The 22,891-nt window shown below is 36.2% G+C and overlaps 1 protein-coding gene across 3 annotated transcripts in view; it reads left to right on the plus strand.

Moving 5' to 3' along the window:
• grid2 (glutamate ionotropic receptor delta type subunit 2) overlaps positions 1 to 22,891 on the plus strand; it is a 452,662-nt gene that overhangs the window by 390,461 nt on the left and 39,310 nt on the right. For all 3 annotated transcript variants that reach the window (XR_002753592.1, XM_023343824.1, XM_023343825.1), the window contains exon 14: positions 21,409 to 21,575. Coding sequence is in view for 2 of the 3 variants with exons in the window: in XM_023343824.1 (XP_023199592.1) it covers positions 21,409 to 21,575 (167 nt within the window). In the remaining variant the exon portion in view is untranslated. The remainder of the gene's footprint in view (positions 1 to 21,408; positions 21,576 to 22,891) is intronic.

The following is a 22,891-nucleotide window of genomic DNA, read 5'->3' on the forward strand; positions in this document are numbered from 1 at the left end:
AGAATATCAAACTATTTGGTGTAAAATTCCTGCTAGATGTTTGTTTTGGTTTTCACCTTGTTCCGATTGTAAGATAAAAGACACCCAAGAGATTTCCTAGTCTGAGTTAGAACTGAAGGTCTTCCAGTGTGAGTGACCTTTCCACCAGAACAACATCTGCTGTGCCCAGATTTAATCATGCAAACTAAAAGAAGACTAAGTGAGATGCATGCCTTCAGTGATTGAGCCAGCAGTCCAATTCTTTCAAACGTTCCTCTTTGATATTACAACTCTGTTAACCTCTGGTCTGCGCTTTTTTTTATTATAAGTTATCAGCTTAGATCATTTATAACATGCAATTTATTTTTTATTAAACCTCCTCATTAAGCCACCATTAAGGAATTTCCAGGTTAGTTAACTCAGTACCTTTAATAGCATTGTGTTTATTTCTTTTTACCTCACAGGTATTCCTTTAAAAAATGCCTATGATTGTGAATTAAAATTTCTTCTTTATTACAACAATTGTTTATCTCCTTTAAATGCGATTTTATAGTAGGCATCATAGTTTATGTAACACTGAGTGCTGTAGGAAAACAAAAGTAGAGTTTTATAGTGTTCTTCATGCATAATTTCAACTGATGCATATAGTTAAATGTGAAGCTTTCAATTTGGGGAGCTTTTATGTCATAATGTTGTGGTACTCATATATGCATACACAATCACTCAACTTTCCTTTTACATACACACACAGCACTAAAACCTCAATATATTCTGTACCTTAGTTCTTTTTCATACACACATTTGACTTGGTAGATGTAAATGTAGTACATGACAGCTGCTCTTCATCAGGTTTTAAGAGTCTGTAATGACTGCTGTGGGATTTTAGTCTTGAGTGAATTGTTGGTTTAGGTAATTTTTCATCTCTGTGACTTTTTGCTCCTCTACTTCCTTCCACTTTAGAAAATATATCTTTCAGAGTTTGGGTTATAAGCACACTCAGTCTTTTATTTATAGCAGCCGCTAGAAAGGCAATTCATGACCAAAACATTTTCTTTGTCAGCATCATGGCTTGAGAAGATGCAACCACATTATGGTTAATGGCTGAGACTTGCTGCAAACCAATGATTACATCCTTACAACCAAACCTCACGAAAACAAAATAAATTGTTTTGAAAAATGTGACTGAGTGCTGTAGGAAAACAAAAGTAGAGTTTTGTAGTTATTTAGCTTTCATAAACAAGTCTACTTGGGGGGCGGGAGGGTTTAGTTACTTGCAGATTCTGAAAGTGTGAATTCTAAGCTTTCCAATGATGACAAACACATCAACATTTGCTAACTTATTCATGCATATGTCATAACCTATTACAAATGTAAACAGAATCTTATTATTAGGAAACTGTAAGAGTGTATGGACACAACACAAGTGATTGTCTACTGCCACTACATACCTATCCAGGAGACATGAATGCTACAAGTCAATAACCTCGATACAATCTGCTCGGTTTCCTGGATAAAAAAAAATTGTTTAAAATATTTTTAATAATGAACTGAACTTAATATACTGTTCGATAAATAGGATTACTTGAAATGTATGTATGTCTGAATTAAGATTACTTTTTTGTAAAGCGCCTTCAGTTGACGTGTTGTCAATTTATATAAATAAACTAAATCGAATTGATACTTGTGTCACAAGAACCTGTGGCACAGTATTGCTAAAATAAAAATAAGCCACCCAAGGCATATATTTCCTATGCCTGAGCCAAGAAAAATTCAGCAGTTAATTGTAATTACTATGATGTAACCTCAATATAGTAATTGAGAGCCTGCACATTTGATATGCACCTATTTAATCCACCTCTATTTCAAGACCAGAAATTTCACAACACTATTTTAATGATGTAAGACGCTGGAGAAAGTATGTTTGTGAGAATCCAAAGAGTGAGCATTAACACTTTTACTTTGGAATTGGAAATCCTTAGAGGGTGAAAGACAGAAAAAAATTAATTTGGACAGACAATTTGGTGTAAAATCCACAAAAAAATAACATTCTTATTTTTTCTAAAATATTGAGAGTTCAATGTTTTGTATCATGTTGTCTAGTAAGCTGGATTTATTATTTTACCTCTTCTTCATTTGGCTGTAAAAACTGAGCATAAAGCTGTTTAATGTAATGACTTTAGTGATGTTGATGAAGATTAGTAAAATTGCTCTGCCACATAGAGATCTTGGTAAATCTACCAAAGGTTGTTTAAGTCCTCAGCTCTGGATATGGTGATCATGGCACTCTAGAGGGCAACTGAGACAAAGCAGAAGCAAGTAGAAGTTGATAAGGGCAGTGAACGAGTGCTCAGGGAGTAGAAAGAGGAAAATTGGAATTTTGAGGATGGTAGAAAAGAGAGTTTGAGGGCAGCGAGCAGCTAAAAGGGGTGTGGAGATTGCAGGCTTCACTGTAAATAGGTGTAGAAGGGCTACAAAGAGGTGCAAGGAGAACAAAGAATGGATATAGATGCACGAAGAATAGGTACGCCAGGGCCTACGTGGAGTTAACTGAGGTGAAAGAAATGTGAGAAAAGACTGAGAAAGGAAGGGCCAGAGGGAATCGTAATGACAGATTTTACCTCTTGAGAGAGTTGTTGTTGAAAGTCAACACCTGAAAGGTATACATAGGTCATTTCTTTTTCAAGATAAGTCCTCAATAGACTCATTTACTCAGAATAGTGTTCGTAACTGATGAAAAAAATCTAACAGTTAATTTGGTGTATTTTTTAATTGCAGAGCAACAAGAACACACAGGACATTTCAGAGAGGTAGTTATCTGACTTTCCCAAGCAGACTAAGCCTAGTAAATCCTAACTTTATGTAAAAAGTCAGCATTTAAATGTGGTTGACTGTAAAGGAAATGATATATATATATATATATATATATATATATATATATATATATATATATATATATGGGTAGATGGTTCCAGTAGACAATAGCTGAAGAATGCCTAAATTTTCTTCTGGGTATTGTAGGATCCACAAGCACAACAAGAAAGTTATTTGAGATTCTGCGACACAAGTAGACCACAGTTGGGTTATACATTTTACCCCAGTTTTCCTGCATAAAAACTGTAGAGGAAATTAATATGGGTTAATTGTGTAGCACATTAATTTAAAAATCTTGAGCCCTTTTTGGCAGCACATTTGGGCCTCATGTTTAAATTTTCACTGTAAACCAATTTAAATCAAATCTTCCAATTCTTCAAAGCAAAGTGGCAAAATATTCTTCCAAAATTGTGCCAGAAGCTTGTTGTCGAGTACAAAGGGCATGTGGTTACAGTGCAACTTGCTAAGGGGCAAAAAAAACAAATAGTAGTTATAATGTGTGTTTATATTTTAGGCTGTGTGTGACTTTGAACTTTCAGGGATTAGAAAGAACCCAAAACTTGTAAAGCCCATTTCTTGCTTTTTTTTATTTCTTGCAGTCATGTGGTGTGTCATCCCTGCAGGCTAAAAAAATACTGATTTTAAGAAATCATTTCAAGCCCAACAGTAATGTCAGATCCATGCCCTTGATCAGAGTGTAAAGAATACCTGCCTGCAACCGAGCTTGATTGATAAGGGACTAAATTATGTTTTAATATTATGATTATTAGTTAAATAACCTGTAGTCATTGGCTTCCTGTTCAGTACTCGGTGAACAAACTGCCGTATGAACAAAGGACAAGAATGAAAGTTAAACTTAGTCCAGTATCCTCCTGATATAATCTTTATAGATGCAGATCTGTGAGGGGTGCAAGCATTTGTCGATGGAAAGCTCCACTCACAGTGGCCGGTCTTAACATGGCTTATCCGTTCAAACCAAAGGCAACAATGGATCTGTAGGCAGCATGGCTCTGTGACTGTGTATGTGTTTATGTCAGTGTCACTATTCTTAGAGGACCTCCTGCCAAGCAGTTATTGGTCAGGGAGTTGCCAAGGTTACTGAGCAGGGTGGCCCAGCTGAGCTATGGTGACAGATCTCAGCATTTATGACTTCTCTCCCTCTCTGTTTGAAAGTGTGGGGTTGACTTGTCATGAGCTATGCTTTCAGGTCTCAGGGTTGCCTTTAGCTATGTGACGTGTATCTTTTCCAATGAGCCTGAAGAAATGCACTTTCCTTACTGTTCTTCCTCTTCTCACCCCCTTGTCTTTCTGTCTTCCTTTTTGTCCTTCCAGTCCTTTTTTCTGCTGATGTTGCTTGAGCTTCTAAATTCATGGGCTGTACTACTAGAATTTTGTGTGTGAGCCAGTATGATGACATTCTGCAAGTTTCAGAATGGATGGAGCAAAAACTAATTTCATTTGATTTTTTAAAAAAAGCCACATTCATGGGCTTGTCATGTATTACACTGGATTTAAGTAAAAACTCTGCAGTAGCAAAAGCTGATGATATACATCTGTCACTGCATGTCGGTTTGATGGCTGCAATATCCTCTTTAATAACCTAGCATCTGCTAAGACCAGAAAATGCCATTTTGGCTGCTGGGTTCTTTCATTTTGTATTTTCTTGTGCAAAGTAGTGCAAATCACCCTGACAGGAAAAAGAGAAAGCTTCTTTCCTGCAGAGTCTGATAGCTCATTAGGATTCACCGCGACAAGCCCAAACAGCAAACATATTTCCCTGCTGTTACAATTCTGTGGCTGTGTGATGACAGCATTTCTGTGTTGAGACACAGATTTGGAGCGAGCAAATGATAAGAGAAATTCAGAGGAAGGAAATGGGAAGAGAATTACTCTCAGTATAAAAAGAGAAAGTGGTGAAGATGGCGATATTTAAGTATGGCTCAGGAGGTAAGAATTCATCCTGTAACTAGGTTCGAACCTCCGCTCTGTCCATCTCAGTCCTTGGACAAGATACTTGATCTGACTTACCTGATGGTGGTGACGCTGATTGTTTGATAGCCTCGCTCACGTCAATCTGCGCCAGGACAACTTTGGCTACAATGTAGCTCACCACCATCAGTTTATGAGTGGGTTAATGACTGAAGCGAAGGGTGAAGCACTTTAAAGAAGTAGAAATCATGTGTCAGGGGTATAGATGTTTTGCATTTAGAATGTTCACGAGAGATCTGCCAAACTGGGGAGGGAGGAATATATTTTAAAAAGTTGCAGGTTCTTCAAATAATAGCAGTTTGCATTAAAATGGCTCCATGAGAACTAATTTTCTAATAGCACATGTTTTCATCTTAGTTTTGCTAACTGAGACCCCTATTACATGCTGAACAAACTATTACTACTTCAAAATGCACCTTAGTTTTGTTAGTGTACAAAGAGAAGACGGCGTTTACTTTAACAACAAAAATGGACCCAAGATGAAAAAGATAAAAAATTCCATTATCTATTTCTAACTACATTTTCTCATTCTGTATCTTGTAATAAAGCCAAATTGGTTTTTTATCTATTTTGTCCTCATATACCAGCAGAGGCTGGAGCCATCTACACACTCACATTTTTGCACTCAGTGCTGCTTTCCCTGCCTCTCCCCGTCACCTTTAACGGTGCCTTTCTCGTGGAGTCTGTTTTTTTCTCATCTCGTTTGCTCCGCACTGTACTTGTTGCTTCTGTTAATAATTACAGGCACAGATATGTAAAAAAAAAGGACATGAATCAGGAATTTTCTTTCTGTGTCTGAAAACCTTCACCTTTGGCTCAAATATTGTAAAATATTTTACATTTGTGAAGGCATAGACCTTTTTTATAACTGTGTGAGCATAAAAAATAAAATGTCAGAAATGTCAAAATTCAATTGGCCCAAATTTTCTTTCATTCTTTCACACACGCAAGCAGGAGTTTGCGTGTGTGGTTTATTTGTGTGCGAGTCAAATGCCCAAATGTGTGTTTACATCCTCCATCTTTTCACAAATATCCTGCTGCTGCTGCTATGAAGCTGGTTTTCATACCAGGGAGAGAATATTGTTGTTTCTTGGTGATGGCGGAGAACATTGCACACTTGATTTGCACTAAGCTGTAAAACAAACAAAAAAAAAAAGAAAAAGAAAAGGAAAAAGGTTGTCCACTTTGAGGGACAATTTAGAGTGATTTGGCTTTAGTTGTTTTTCTAACATGTTAGTTGTCTGTTTAGAGGTTCAGAGTGTTCAGATGTTTATTTACTTATACTATAATAAACTTACAGGTTTTATTAATCTGAAGCCTATAAGTAAATACCCACAATAAAGAGCTCAATAAAGAGCTTTATGTACTTAATGATGCTCTTCACACACAAAGTAAGACGAATCACCTTGATATTCTAGAGATGAAGAAAAAAGGAAATAATAATAATAATTGCTGGTATTATTATTATTATTAAGGCTTCTTCTGGCCTGCTTTCAGAAGAAATACAGTCCATCATTCAGGAAGTTAACTCATATAAGGCGGTTATATCACCTTGCAATGTCCCGGGAGGAAAAGACAAACAGTGAAACGGACGAGTCGGAGGCAACAAATCAAAATGGTAATGCTAATGTTATTTAGCTCCTCTGTGAGCCAACCCTAACCCTGTTAAAATAGCAAATACAAATTCATTTAAATGCAAACCGATTCATTTCAACACTTTTCTACGTTGAATCAGCTCGTTCTGACACATTAGTAGCTACGTAAAATTTTTATTTTTCATGCATTGAATTAACCACAGTAAATAAGGAGGACAAAATGGTGGGATACATTTTTTTTCACTTTAAAAAGTGAAAAAGAACGTATAATTGATTTTTTATATATATTGTTGTAGTATATCTTGTTACAGCTGACATGTAAGGTTTCTTATCCTACAACCAATTCTACTTATCATTGCATCTGTGCCCTTCTTTGCATCTTCTACCTACATTTCCCTTGACTTCTTGCTCTCCCCTATTAAGCTTTCATTGCAAGCCTAAAGATTCTGTTCTTTCATGCCACACTTTTTTCTGCCCCTTTCAGTTTCTGTTGGTTGTTTCTTGCATTCTGTCAACACTAACACTCTGCTGCAGGGTGTGTTCACTTCACTCCTTTACTTTTTAATCTTTCTCTTTATCACCCTTGTTTCTCCAATCACACTATTTCTTTTGTCCTCTCATTCTGATGCAACTCACTGGGCAGCCACACTCTGGGTTTTTATCTCTTTCTGTAGGAAAAAAGGCAGCTTGGTGCCAGCAGCTAATGGACTTTTGGAGAACTCAGACACCCATACATCACAGTCTGGAGAGTGAGTCAGAAAAGGAAAAGGGATCTGGAAAAAAGCCAAAGGAACAGGGATGGAGAGAGAGAAAGCACAAACAAATAAATGATAGCAACTGAAAAAAATGAAAAACATATATACCTATACATATACAGTGCCTGGAATAATATGTGATACAGTGTCAATATAATATTTTTTTTATTTTTAACATAAGATAATGATTTGCAACTAAAACTAATGATGTCTTAAAGGGGCACTATTATGTAAAATTGACTTTTTTGAGCTTTGCACCATCTTATAATGTTATTCTCTCATCAAAAGCATACCTGGGTTGTGCACCGTGATTCTTTCATGCATGTTTGAGAAATCTTTTAATCTGTTGTTGCAACCATTCAGCTGTGCAAAACGCGCGAGGGGACCGATTCGCAGCGCCTCCTGTTTTTCTCCTCAGAACTGCAGTTTCCAAGCTACCGAGCTTCCGCCTCACAGAGCACCCCTCCCCTGCAACTCCCCCACTCAGCTCCTTCAGACTAGCCAGCAGCATTTGGCAAACACCTGGTGGAACTGCACATATGCTGAGCTCAACATATGAGCTACTTCTCAGTTCAGTTCTAATAAAAACCTTGTTGAAGGGTTAATGGAGGAGTGATGTTGTGAAGACTTCCTGAAGGCAGAGGTTCAGAAAGAGCTGGAGTTTTTAAAGGCTTTAAATTATGAAGTCAAATTTCCTTTATAATGTTAATGCATTATTATTAATCATTTCTAATCTGTCCAATGTAACAGAAAATATTCACAATTATTCTCAACTACACTCAAACGTGAAAATTTTAAGTTCTTTCGATACTGAAATATTTTTGACTTTCAGTTGCTGTGGTGGTGTAGGGGATAGCGTGACCCACGTTTGTAGGCCTTGAGTCCTCGATACGGCCGTCGCGGGTTCGATTCCCGGATCCGGCGATATTTACTGCATGTCTTCCCCATTCTGCTTCCCCTTTCCTGTCAGCCTATTTTCATATAAGGGATACTAGATCCCACAAAAGACCCCCTGGAGGGGAGAAGAAGAAAAAAGTACTCTAAGTAATAATTTGACAGAGCTACTTTTACTTTACTACAGTATTATAGGAATAGTATAATTAGTTAGTTAACTCAAGTAATGAAGCTGAGAACTTTGTTTGGCATTGATGAAATATGTTTTTCCAAGTCTAGCATTTAGGCTGACTTTAGATAATTTATCATTTTTTAAAGAACATGTAGGAGTGAGTTTTGTTTTTCTTTTTTAATTTCTCTTAAAACTTAATTCATAATTGTTGCAGGAATAGTTAAGAGTTGTATGACTCTGACTCTTTTAGACACACTGTCATCTAACTCACTATATGTGACCATCTGGAGCTTTTTATTGCACAAAGGGATATTTTATAGATCATGAAGACCTAATTTTTTGTCTGTAGACATCAAAGTACCAATAGATGTGCAACCAACCAATTCTGCACCTGTGAAGCCTTGGGGCTTAGCAAAATGAGCTAATTCGGCAGGATTGAGCAGACTAATAAAATAAACCTTATTCATCTTCAAAGTAATAGAGTAAATGATTCCATCCAGTAATTTCTACAACATTGGGTGAATCTGTTGTCTGAGGCTGCTGTGGCTATGTTTCTCCTTCTATGTTCCATGTATCAGAAAGACCAGTTTCTTCAATCTTTCCATATGTACTTTTATTACTTATCGAAACAGATGCATAAATAAAGTTTTTCAAAGATGAACTGTTTTCCACACTGGCCTGCTTAAATAGACTTAGCCTTTCATTTAGTCCAGTTAGAATGATGAGAAGTGGTGTTGTTGGTAGCACGGTTCTCTTGCAGCAAGAAGATCCTGGGTTTGAATCCTGCTTTGAGTTCACAAGTATGGGTTTTATGAAATAACTGTTCATATTATTTGCCTTTTCATTGAGTTGATTTATATATCAGCTGTAAATTTGGACCTGAAATTAACAAACTTGTTTCCCAGATACTAACATTACATAAATAAGACATGAACTCCAAGTAAATCAGCAGCTTGTGAGGCGATTCTCAGCAACATTTTGACTTTTGTATTAAACACTGAGACACATTTATGTCCCTGGTTCTCTAGTTTCTGAATTTACTGGTCCTTTGCAGCTACAGAAAGAATAAACCACAGTACATTTGTTGTTTACAAGACTTTCACTTTTAACAGGCCAATGTCAACACTAACCTTAAGTAAAATAGATCAACTATTGGGAAGAATTAACACTCAAACAGCAGCAAAATCAGCATAAAGACCAATCCAGGAGATTTACAGACGCTAGCTGTTTATTAATTTTGTGTGAGTGTTGCTTAAATGCAATTTAATACAAGTGTATTGAAATATTGGTACAACATATCAGTTGCCCTGCACAATTCAGCAAAAATATAAGTGATTTCTTGTCCTCTGCCAGCTCTTTTGACATGAATCAGTTGTGTTAATTTACTTGTATTTCCAGGTCATAGAGGTTAAAAACTCTCCTGACGCTCAAATCACTGTGAGGTGAAAAAGAGTTGTTGATAAACAGCTACTCTGTTTAATTACATTAGGGAGACGATTTCCCGGTTGACCCAGCCAAAACCTAAAAATGGAAACCTGAAACAGTTTTTTTTTTTTAAATATTCTAGCCTTTGTACTGTTTCTTTGTGTGTTCTTATTAATTTGTTGCTTTTTAATAATAATTTACACAGCTTTTGTTTCTTAACCAATTACTCACTGGGGATATGCAGGCTATTGGACACTGCACTCAGACCATTTGGCACTAGATCTTACCTTTGAAACAATTCATAATGTAATTCTTTTAGGATGCCTGGCAATAGTGGTAGGTTAAAGGCAAATGTAATCCACCTCTTGCATTTTCAAAATGGCTCTGGCGGTGTTCTAACTGGAAAAAGGACTTGCAGGATAATTTCTGAACTGCCCTGAACTGACCAAATGCATCAATAATGGGCAAAAGATTTAATTCTGGGGAAAAAAAAGATCTAAAGTTTCTAAAGACTCTGATCAGCATATAAAAATAGAGTATACATAACTAATATTGTTTTCACAAGTAAATGAAAGGTTTTATGTAGCTCATCTGTAAAAATATGTCGAGTTCAGATTTGATAAGTGTAGCTTCTTTAACATCATTACCAAGCCGGCGTGTACAGTCAGGTTTTTGCACAACACTGTGTGTGCCCATTCCCCATAAACTGGACATCTAAAGAAGCAACAAGAAATTAATATGCAGAACAACTATAGGTCAATTCTGTTACTTTATTAATATTGATTTTTTGTGTGTGTATTTTGATTGATCGTTCTGTCCATAGACTCCATCACTTAATGGGGGCAAATTAATATCTGAATCATGCCACCAGTTATTTTCTAAACAAATCAATATATTTCTCAGTTCTTTAACACTGAGCAAATAAATCGTAGGATTTTCCTAAATCTGTGTGAGATTACACATCTGCAATAAAGGATGAATGTAAGACTCTTTATACATTTTCCCCATGAGTTCCAATAAATGTGGGGGGGTGCTGAGTTTGCAGAACTAATTTGTCAGTGGAAAGGAATTTACTGTAAAACAAAAATGACTGTGAAATAGGAACTGTTACCACATTTCCCCCACAGCAGCAGAAACAATAAACTAAAGATGAGCTATGTAAGAAACTGTCTGCTGTTACGACTTGAAAAATAACTGGAACATCTTCTGAAAAAATCCAAATGTGGTGGATATTTATTTCTTTTCAAATAGGCCCTTTCTAAAATATTTTCAGAATAATACAAGGCTGCATAACCTTTTCATAGATGGAGGTTTTCTTTTATTAATATTATTATTATTATTGTTTCCTCTGTGGTAAGGAGGATAACCAGTGTGCAGAAATGTGTGTGCTGTCAAATGAAGTTGTCTCCCATGATGTCTGGTCTCATTGCTTTTGACGGGGTGAGAAGCTGTGTAAATTTGTGATGACCTCGTGTTCAGTGATCCTTCCCATTGAGAGGGGAAAGGTGTCCGTCACAGTTCAGATGTTTAATCTGTCCACCGAGCCTGATTGACCAGAAGGAAACAAAGGGGCATACTCACAGGAATAGGACCTTTTAATTGGAAAAAAAGATGGATGAGAGATAGATGGATGGGCATGGTACTCAACTTACTGTAGTGGTTCAGACATTCCTTTCATATTTTTCAAACTCATTGTAGAGACTGCTTTTCTAAAGAAATCAAGGATTGCATAAGAGAAAAACTGAGAAATAATGTTTTTGCATTGGACATGAGCTTCAAAACACACTTATATACTCAGAAATGACTTGGATGGACACAGTAGAAACCCCAGACCTCAATGAAAGCAGTCACTTTTATAAGCTTCATGTGAATAAACCGTTATATATCCATTTCATATAAACATATACAGTACAGACCATAAGTTTGGACACACCTTTTAATTCAATGAGTTTCCTTTATTTTCATGACTATTGACATTGTAGAATCACACTGAAGGCATCAAAACTGTGAATAACACATGTGGAAATATGCACTAAACAAAAAAGTGTAAAACAACTAAAAATACCCCTTATATTCTAGTTTCTTCAAAGTAGCAACCTTTTGCTGTGATTACTGCTTTGCACACACTCTGCATTTTCTCGATGAGCTTCAAGAGGTAGTCACCTGAAATGGTTTTCACTTCATAGGTGTGCCCTGTCAGGTTAACAAGTGGGATTTCTTGCCTTATAAATAGTCATGAAAATAAAGAAAACCCATTGAATTAGAAGGTGTGTCCAAACCTTTGGTCTGTACTGTATATATATACTATATATATATATATATATATATAGATAGAGAGAGAGAGAGAGAGAGAGAGAGAGAGAGAGAGAGAGAGAGAGAGAGAGAGAGAGAGAGACCAACTACCAAGCTGCTCTGCCAGACAGAGCTCAAATACCCACGTTTATAGCCTAATTGCTTAAAGAATGTGGATTCTGTGTGTTAAGGCAATTGATTAGATGGGTGTAAATCTGTAGTACTGTAGTGTCTTGTTTCAACAAAATTGGAGAAGCATTCATAAAGTTGTTCTGAGACAGAAAAGTTTTGACCACCTATTAATTGCGCGCAGACAGTGAGTGTGATTACGTTAAAGCATACAAGCAGAACAAGAATAAAATTCTTCTTGGCAGAAGTGCAAACACTTTATTGCTCTTATGCATAATCGCTTAAGGGTCACTTTTTAGCAGTAATGCAATTTTCCACATTAGTGAGGGGCATACTAATGAGCTGTGACTGTTGATTAAAGCCATACAAATCTACAACCTGATTAATACGGGATCTACACTGTCTGAAAATCTCACCCTTTTCTTGTATCTTTTGTTTTTATCTTGTTCTCACATCTGCCACAGTCTGTTACCATCTGTTTGCCAGGGACACATTTCACCTCCTGTAATGTCTTACTATATATTTATGTCTTCATTTTCACTGCTTCTTATCTGGGACAGCTCAATGTTAGGAGGATTTTTTTTTTTTGTAAAATGGATCAAAAAACATTAAGAGAAACATCTGAATAAAGCAGACTTGTATGCATGCATGTTTGTTTCATAAAATCAAAACAATTTTTGGACATGTTACCTCGACAAGATGGGATCTGATTTTAAATTATTATCACTTTTGTTATATTGTTATAGATTAAATCAAATAATTGTATTTTTTAAACAACTTGTGTATTAAAATGTGTATGTGGAAAAATATAGCATTTAATTAAGAAAATTAGAGCACTTTTGTCCAATTTCTATCCTACTTCCAAAACATGTGTCCAACATTTAACATGTTTTACATTTATCTAGATAGATGCAATATAGGTATATTGCATCTACATGATATATTTTCTAGAAGCATTTTGGATGGATATCTTAGTGAAACAATAAATTATAAAAACTTTTATCTGTAAGATATCTTCATGTTTGACGAGTTGTGGCTGGCATGAGAATGACTGAGAGGGAGTCTAGGGAGTGGAGGTGTTTTTTTGTTGTTGCTACAAACATACCATATATGGGAAGTCATCATAGGATGCTGTCTTTTCCAGGACACTTCTCAATAGGCCCATCACTCAACAAAACACTCACCTCTCACAAGCCCACAAGGGCACCAGCCCCTTGCTTGTCAAATAGAAAAACTTGCATGTATTTGGGATTGCAGTTAAGATAAATTTTTCTATCGACACTTGATGCATTCTGCAATTCTAAATGTTACAAAGGTATGCCATAACACTGTTGTGACAGTTTTCTTGTCTCTATGATGCAACAGCCTGCACACAAAAACTTTGCATTTTTCCCCATATTGCACATCGAAGTGCTGGCTCGAGAAGTGAATGCATTATCCAGCATCAGTGTCTTTGCTGGCGTCATGGCAGGCACTAGAAAAGCCAGTCAAAGATAACACAGGAGACAATATTTAGCAGCAACAGATAAATCCTACTGACAACATGACAAGGTCGACGAAGAGGCACATATGGGCGACTTCTGGAAGCCAGAGCTATTCTGCATATGTATCTACAAAGTTTAGGTTTGACACTAACAATTTTTTCTTCTTTCTTCAATCTTTCTTCATTCAATAGATTAATCAAAATGATAAATGACGTTTTCTTGACACCCAAATTTGGGATTTATTAAATGTCATTGTCAAATTTTAAAAAGAACGTAAGATAAGTGAAATATTTTTAATAAGGTGCTTACTGTAGAATGTAAGTACTTTATAAATTAAGACCTTCCATCGTGTGTTCCAAAGTGAAATACCTGAATATCCAGCATGTCAAATAGGATAAGGACAAGAATAAACTGAAGTGAACAAATAAGGGTCATTTAGTCAATTCTAATAGTGCAGCTCCCATAAAAAACAGATCAGCTTCCACTGAACCCTTATTTAGACATCAGATTATTCCACAATGTTAAAAGTGCTTAAAATAGCCAGAAATAAAGCTGTTTTGTTTTTTTCTGGGGAATTGTATCAGGCAGGCAACATTTATCAGTTCACAGTTTCCCGTTGCGGCTTACAAAAACTCGTCTTCTGCCAGCTCATCAGCAGCACCTGGGAGCCATCTTGTCAAATGCAAAGGTGTGGTGCTGCTGTGATGGACGACAAAACTTTTGTTGCCTCCCATTATTTATTCCCATTCAGCAATTGAAAACTCAGCATTGAAGCAACAGCTTGGACAAATATAATCAATCACTGGAGCCGAACTCCACTAGTGTAAGCAACACATATTCACACGTCTTCGCCCAAAAGCCCAAGCACCGCCAGCGACTTCTTCTCACACAGTGCTATGGTTAAAAGCTCTGCTTTGTTTGTCAAAGTTTAAGAAATTTCATGCCACCCGCACAAATTCAAAGGTGATCACATTCGATTCTGTAATGTATTATTGGTTAGTATTTGCTTTTTGTTTTTTGTAATGCACTGAGGATCACAGAGGTTCCTTTCATTTAAGTTGGTCTTTGTAAATGCTCTAGTTTGAGCACAAATATAACTTATTAGCCCAGTTTTTGAATAGATTTTAAGTTTAGGCTCCACAGGTGTAAACCAGGAAGTGGATTAACCCTTTAGGTCACCATCCTCACGCACATCATTTGCATGTCAAAAGGAATATGAGTAAGAGAAAAATGGACAAGGTGTCAGAAAAACGTGAACGATACTTTTCAAGCAAATGAAACATCAGAGTCATTATGAACAATACAGTTAAGTGAAGATAAAAAGAAAAGGAAACGGAAAGAAGTGATTTTTGTATTCAGCCAGATCTTATTAAGGGTGGCATCTTAGTTTTGGCTCACTGATCCGTCTCGGATGATCCGTCTCTCCAACATCTGTCTCCAATTACGCCTCTCCTTCACTATCTCATCTCTCATCGACTTAACGGGGTCTGGATGAAGATTTGCATAGAGCGTGGCAATAGGCGATTAATTCCATTTTTTTTTTTCTTCCCCAAGTCCTCCTTCCTGAAGAGACAAAGACAACTGATGACAGCCGATGGTAATTAAACAACTGAGAAAACAAAGAGAGGAAAGGGAGAGAAGAAGTTGTCATATAGTGTCTCTAGGGATTGAGGCGGCTGGTGCCACTAGAGCAAACAGCTGGACAGAACTCCTCTTGAGGAACTGATGCCTCAGGAGGACTAGCCTTTTGTAGTCTGAGACTGCATGTTTAGCTTTTTGGTGAAAGGAAAAATATTCTTTGTTGGACACAAGAGAATAACAGGTGGTTTTATTAGAAATACGTGAGTAGATGATGATGTGCTTGTTTCTGAACTAATAAATGAGAAAGTGTCCTGCCAAGAAAATTCAGATTGTTTACCCAAATTTAGTGCTTTACCTCTGTTGTCCGAGCTCCATCTCGGACAACAGGGGTATCTTAGAACAGCTACCTAAGTCTCTTCAAATTCAGCTTGCATTAAAACAAATAGATGAGGGAGAAACATGCCTAAGCAGTTCAAGTGTGTTTCATTGTATTTTCAGTTTAATTCATTGCAGAATATGTGGAGACATAATGCAAAAAGAAACTTACTTAAACACAGTTTTCTCCTCCTACATGAGAACTTGTCTTAAAATAACTTTCCTCATGTATATTGATGCAGTACGATGCACAGAGGGGGAGGCGCTGTCTCTCTTTTTCGCTTTGATTGATTTCCCTGCACCTAATCTGATCTTTATTCAGATCTTCACATATCTACATGAAGCCAGCCAGAGCAAAGAAGGGGAAAAATTTGGCTGGGGAGCAGTCGCTCATTTTGATTCTCTCTGAGTCGTCAAATAAAGCCCAAAGAAACGGAGGGAAGCAAGTACAGGAAGAGCATGGAAGCAAGGAGCCATGACTAGCTGGCTTAAGGACTCACAGAAATGTTTGTAGAAATGTGAGCACCTGAGTTAAATGGATTCTTTTGTCAAATATTTCAGTGTTATTAACCTCTGCTTTTGTTAATACGCTCTAAAGGCACAAAAAAGCCTCTTATATGTTCATTGCATTATTTTACTTCATGCAATTGTGGAACAAGGATAAAAGTCAATTGTTGCCTCTTGTTCTCAAGTCAACCAATAAAGCAATGTATGAACACCAGTTCACAGCCAAAAGTGTCTTATGTCATCGAGCATAGATGTAAATTGAAGGTTTGTTTTGAAATGACGTCACACAGATAGAAACCAACTGTCTGTAAGGTTTAGAAAGGAGCAAAGCCTTAGATCTATGGTGGTTATTGTATGACATGTATAGCAGTAGATTTCATGGTTGCCTTTTTTCTGTCCAAGTCTGCCTTACATCTCATAAAATCAAACACGTCAAAGGGGAGTGATGCAAGAAGAAAGGCAGAACTCTGCAGTTGCTGTGGCTGTGAGGAGACGTCTGACATGACAATGATGCAATTTAAAAAAAATATATATACAGACCTATTCAATAATTTACAATATTAGTGAAGAGGTCATTTAGTTCAGTAACTGAGCTCACTAAGTGAAACAAATTATACAGATAAACTTTACAGACTGATGTTTTTAAGCTTTGATGTGTTGATTTTCTGCTTACAGTTAAAGACAATGTTTAACATTGGAATATTACATCCGAAGATTTTAAAAACTGAGAAAACATGAAAGTTAATTTAATACCTGTTTAAAGATTGTTACTCTCAAAAGGTATTTTTATGTTGACAAGCAGATATTCCATTTAACTGAATATGAGTAAGTAAATGTTATTACTTTTTTGTGATTTTCTCTCTTCTGGTTTTTGCCACTGTCCCTGTGTGTCTACCACTAAAATGTTTAACTTCTCTTTAGTTCTGCTCTTCTCTCCTTGTATTTCGGCCCATGCTGATTGACTCCTCATAGATTAGCTGCCAGTCTGAGCTTTGACTGGTTCTTGGTCAGCCCAAATACCTTCATGAACCAGCCAAAGCTGGGCTGATCACACTGCAGGTTTGCACCATAATATTTGCTGCAGGTAAAAAAAAAAAGCAAATATTATGGTGCTTGTCTGCTTACAAGCTTGTTTTCAGCATCACTGCTGTTGCTGAGAGACATATCTCCTCTTGAAAAATGTTGGTGCCTTTCTGCGCTTTGCCTGCTTAATTTGATTGATCAATTATTCTTTAAATTAGGTTTGTTCTGTGTGCACTATGTAGGATCCTGCAGAATCTTTTTATCCTTAGCCTCTGCTACAAAAGAAATTCCCGCCTTGTTCCAGTACCTGGCAATTTTTCATGCTATTGTCCATCAGCATCACATTCATCAGATAGAAATAGAGATCCCTGTCTAATGTTTAGATTGATGTTTGACAGTCTGTGGTTGTGTGACTGTGATTCAGTAATTCAGCAGGAAATGACCTTAACTACAGTAGCACAAGGAAGTGCCTTGCAGACATACCCTTGTTTTTACATTAGTCTGGAAAATGAGGACATTTTGAAACCTTTTGCAATCTCTCATATATATATATATATATATATATATATATATATATATATAGATGAGATAACTTCTTACAGTGATAATAAATGGTCTGGAAAGCAAACCTATTGTCTTCACAAGCTGTCTGACATCCTTGCACTCCCTTGCAACGTTTACTGTCCCTTTCTTTCTCTCTCTTTAATTATTTAAGTCAACATAAGTGAACTTCTGCCCACTAGCTTGAAGGAGGTCACAGGGGTTTATGGTGCGTGTTTGTCTCAGATGAGTTCACACGACTGAATAACGTTCACATTCCTAAAAGTTATTAACAGGATGTGTTTCTGTGTGAGCATGTTTTCTTCATTAAATTAGACCAGTTCTGTCATTACCAAACTATAGGTATGTTTAGTAATTCTCCTTACACCAAAAGTGAAGAAACCTTAACAAAAGAAAGCATATATATCCCAAAAATTTTAGAATGTGTTAAATATTACATACAGAATTAAAGGATATATAATATTAAAATGCACTGCCTAAACATGTAAGGCAATCTGTTTAACCCTGAGTTAGGAAAAGGATGACCTGTCAGATTAACTTCAACTGGAGAACTTATATAGCATAGTTCATATGTAATTTTTCAGTCCCTTTCCCTTGTGTTGTGTATAATTATTTTACAAAGTATTTGTTGATTTGCTGCACCACAAAAGAAGAATGGCCTTCAGGATATCATTTTTATAGTTCCACCCGAGCCATGATTGTTATGTTCAGTAATTAATCAATGTTAAGTCAATATTTAAGTAATGCTGTGAATGTAGAGTAGTTGTTCTAATGTATGAAATCAATACTCCCTATTTGCATGCATTTTCTCTCTGTTTATGAAGCACTGCTGCACCACAATGCTCTTAGTTCAGATAAGTGCTCGGGATTTTGCTCATGTTGATGTTGGTATAGGTTTATTTTATCTCATTATTAATAAGAAAACTGGATCAGTCTAGCTGTCAAGCCTAAACACCTTTAATGTTAAAGCAGATTTAAGATCAGCAGGATATCAAAGGAATAATTTTAGTAAAATAATAAACATAATGCATTATATTAATGTGTTAAACCCACATGAAAATCATTTCACCTTACCGATACTAAGAAGGGAAAGATGAGTCTTTAAATCAGAACTAGATTTGCCAAAATTGGATTTGGTATATAATTCAATGTTGTTTCTGCATCTGGGAGAGCATAACATGAAGAATATTGTTTTTGAAAGAAAATTGCTGAAAAGGGAGCTAAATAAGATTCAAAGTAAAAATGTTTTTGCTCTCAGGCTATGCTGTCAACTACTATACCTTCCTGCAGCCTTTCTTATTGTATAGTTACATGGTGACCATTTTATATGCACCAGTAGTGGATTAATGTTGTGGTTATTAAATATCTAGCAGCCGAATTTTAAACAGGTTGAACATGTGAAATTGTAACATAAAAATAGAACGAAAGCATGACTACATTTGCTCTTTTTCTTTAAAATTCAAAGCGAACTCTTTAGAAAGGGAATTTTTAACAAAATAATGCACCCTTCCAGATAAGTATACCAGTGTACAGGACTGTTTTCGACTGATGATAAAGTGGAATGAAAAACTTATGGTTGTTTTAGACTTATGTCAATTTAATTACAAATTATAGCCAGTAAAACATTCAAACGTTTGGGAGTAGTGAGATAAAGACCTCAAGCACACATATGTCAGATAAAATAATAATACTTTGTAAATAAGACCAAGAATAGCTGTACATATGTAACAAGTACTGAAGTGGCATGATGGGGAGGAGTCTTATGAAAGTGACCAAAGTGAGCTGAGGTACCATGAGCAGTCTATGAAAACAAGTACTGCAAACACTGAAAGGGGGACAATGTAATGTTATAAAAGTTTCTTGCAACACTACGATTTGAAAATAATAGCATAAGAACATAATGGGCATATAAACAATGTGGAGTCCCAATGCAATGGAAAAAAGGAAGTGTCGTCATGGGAGTATTTGCCATTATTTGCCAGTGTTACATAGTCTGATGCAAGTTTTAACTTAGAAGTGACTTTAACACATATTTCCACATTATCTTTGTCTATAGGATCTCCTTTCTTTATTACGAGAAAAGGAAAAAAAATCAAAGGGTCAGCAATTCATGTATTACTTTTAATTTAACTGATCACTTTTTCTGAAGCTTTTATAACAGTGAAGTCTCTGTTAATGTTTACCGCGACTTTATTGCACATCATGAGTATATTTTATCAAGAAAGTCAGATCGTATTTATTTCAACCTTAATTTATAGTATTATTAAGATGAAAGATGTCTCTGTAAGTGTGATTACAATATTTTTATATCAAAATTGTGAGTCATGTCACTGAAATGACCACACATAATGCTCACAATATTTTCTTTACGCCATTTCATTTAAATTTAGTAAGAAAAGTGTTCCTTATATTTCATATTATGAAATTTAAGTACATGTTTTACTAATTTGTGTTTTGAAAAAACCTGTGTTTTTTTTTATTCAGCAGCAATAAATGGAAGGCATGAAAGCATTCTTCACAACTAATAGCAGTTCTCTTCCCTTTCTTTTCAAAGAGTAATATGATCCCTTTTGATATCCTGCAGCGAAACGTTGAAGACATGTGTACACACACGTACACACACCCCTATTGCAGCAGACTTAAGGCTGTAAAATCACCCAATCAGAAGGCCTTGTCAGCCCTCAGACATTAGTCATCACGTATGAGCCAAGTGAGGCAACACACAAACACACACGCGCTAAAACACAGATGGGTTTGAAAATTTTATAAAGCACCATTAAAGTTAATGACACACCAAGTCCAAAATAATGTATTATGAAAAAAGTGTGGGTATGTGAGAGTCTGCGTGTATTTTTCTGTGTCTGGCTGCTGTATTTAATACTGTTTGAAGTATCAAAGGTGTTTTCATGAGAATATCACAGCCTCTCCTGTTTCCATATTTTTGTTCTTGTAGAAAAAAATATTGCTCTATTGAATGTTAACTACAGGATGTGTTAACAACAAGCACCTCAACTGAACTAAGCCGTGATTCCCATTTTAAGTCCCTTATGGCTTTCTCAACAACAATCCCACATTTCCGATACCCACAGTCAGGCTAAACACACTGGCAGCATGGATATGTTCCCTGCATAAAATGTGAAAAGTATCCCAAACTTGGCTTCATAGTGAGTGAGTGAGTGAGTGAGTGAGTGAGTGTATTTAGATCACATACATCTAAAGTTACAAGAATGTGGAACAAAAAAGTTGGATCTCTGTTAAATGCACTGATCCACACCATATAAAGAGGGGTGGATCTCTTTATATCCACCCCTCTTTATAGGGGTGGATATAAAATCCATATAGGGGGTGGATATAAAAAGATTTATATAAAATCAGAATTAGTCATAAATCTGTCTTCCAAGAAACACTAAAACTGCTTTTAAGCACCAATACTTGACACTGAGCTTAAGCAAATGTGACAAGTTAGCCTCAGAAAAAACAAAAAACAAAATTTTTTGTTTTTTCGACAACAAAAAATCGATTTTTGTTGTCGATCAGACAACAAAAATCACTGATCGAAAGCGATTAGGAAGTCTCTTGGTATTGGATGAAATTAGTCCTAACAGACTTCTCGCTGCTTAATGTATGTAACCATAACTTTGCAAAGAAAAATGTTTTAAGTTAGTTAATTGGAACTGGACTGGGAATCCAGCTGTAACTATCAGAATAACTCAGATACTCTATACGATTCCTGTTAAAAAAGAATGTCTTGTTTTTTCTGTTACCCTTTCATTAAGGTGAAATATGGCCGCTTTGGCTTTGTGTGGGATGCAGCAGTGCTGGAGTACGTGGCCAATAATGATGAGGATTGTTCATTCTACACTGTAAGCAGCAACGCGCCAGACCGTGGATATGGTATCGCCATGCAGCACGGCAGCCCCTACAGGGACATTTTCTCCCAGAGGTAAGAGTCAAAACAGTAAACAACATCCTAGCAACATCTATGCCCATGTTTCATTTGTTATTAAAGTGAATTGATTAATTGTGCATTGATTGAAGTGTTTTGTTTCATGCTCTTTATCCCAGTCCTTTTACTTTAAGGTTCAGAAGTACACTAATAAGTTATGAATAATGCATTTTCATTTCCCTGCTTCTCTTGATTTATTTTAGTGAAGTAAATTGGCCACTCCTGCAAACAGGGATTCAATGCACTTTGAATGTGTAGATTCAATTTAACATGTTTTATATTGATGTTCAGAGCAGAAGAGAATATGCAAAATATTAATATCTTCAGACTTTAGTCTCTATATAGTTGTCTATTTTCCATCCATCCATCCATTCATGGAGTCAGTCAGTCTCCAGTTCTCTATAGAAATTTGGACCTCTTTAGACAAGGTAAGGGTAAAGTTAAAGAGAAATCATACCCTTTTAAAATGGCTTTTAAATGGAACAGAACTCTAGATTTTGTCATCTGAAAATGCTTGGAATAGAAAAACAGAAGCCCAATATAAATGTGGCCCTTAACACTGCTCAGCTGCTCAATGAAAAATCAGAATTAGTCATAAATCTGTCTTCCAAGAAACACTAAAACTGCTTTTAAGCCCCAATACTTGACACTGAGCTTAAGCAAATGTGACAAGTTAGCCTCAGAAAAAAATCAACAAAAGATTGTCAACTGTTTGCTTTAAGGAAATTGTTGGATTTTTCTTCTGAGGGAAATAAGATCTTGACCTTACAATGATGAATGCCCTTACGACTTATGTAGTGATTTGGGACAATAAACAAAACTGAATTGATTCAAATATTTCAAATATTCAAGCTGATCCCAGTTGTTTACTTTGTTTGGCCCAACACAAAGTCTGGTCTGTCTCCTCGATCAACACAGCAACTGAATTTATTCATTTATTCATTATCTTCCTATTCCCTTATGAAAACAAGGAAGTATGGTAATTTTTGCAGCCGGTACACAAAGGTCATTCACTCATTTCCTCTCAGCAATTGTGTTTTGCTCCTCAAATCTGGAGGAATTCCTTGTTTGTCTGTTTGCATTAATCTTTAATGTCACGCTGCAACATAAAATCATGCCGCCAGACTGCAACCTCAGCAGGTGCAGTTATTACTGTAAGGGCCCCACAAGGATCGCCTACTTCTCAACGGAGTGTCGCGCTGGCTTTGTATGCAATCAAGTTCAAGATCATTTCAACATGAATGGGGAAATATATCTGATATCCTCATTACACTTGTGAAAATTACATTACGTAAAATAGATACCAATGTTTT

This window comes from Xiphophorus maculatus, chromosome 12 (genome assembly GCF_002775205.1).
Source record: "Xiphophorus maculatus strain JP 163 A chromosome 12, X_maculatus-5.0-male, whole genome shotgun sequence".
NCBI lineage: Eukaryota > Metazoa > Chordata > Actinopteri > Cyprinodontiformes > Poeciliidae > Xiphophorus > Xiphophorus maculatus.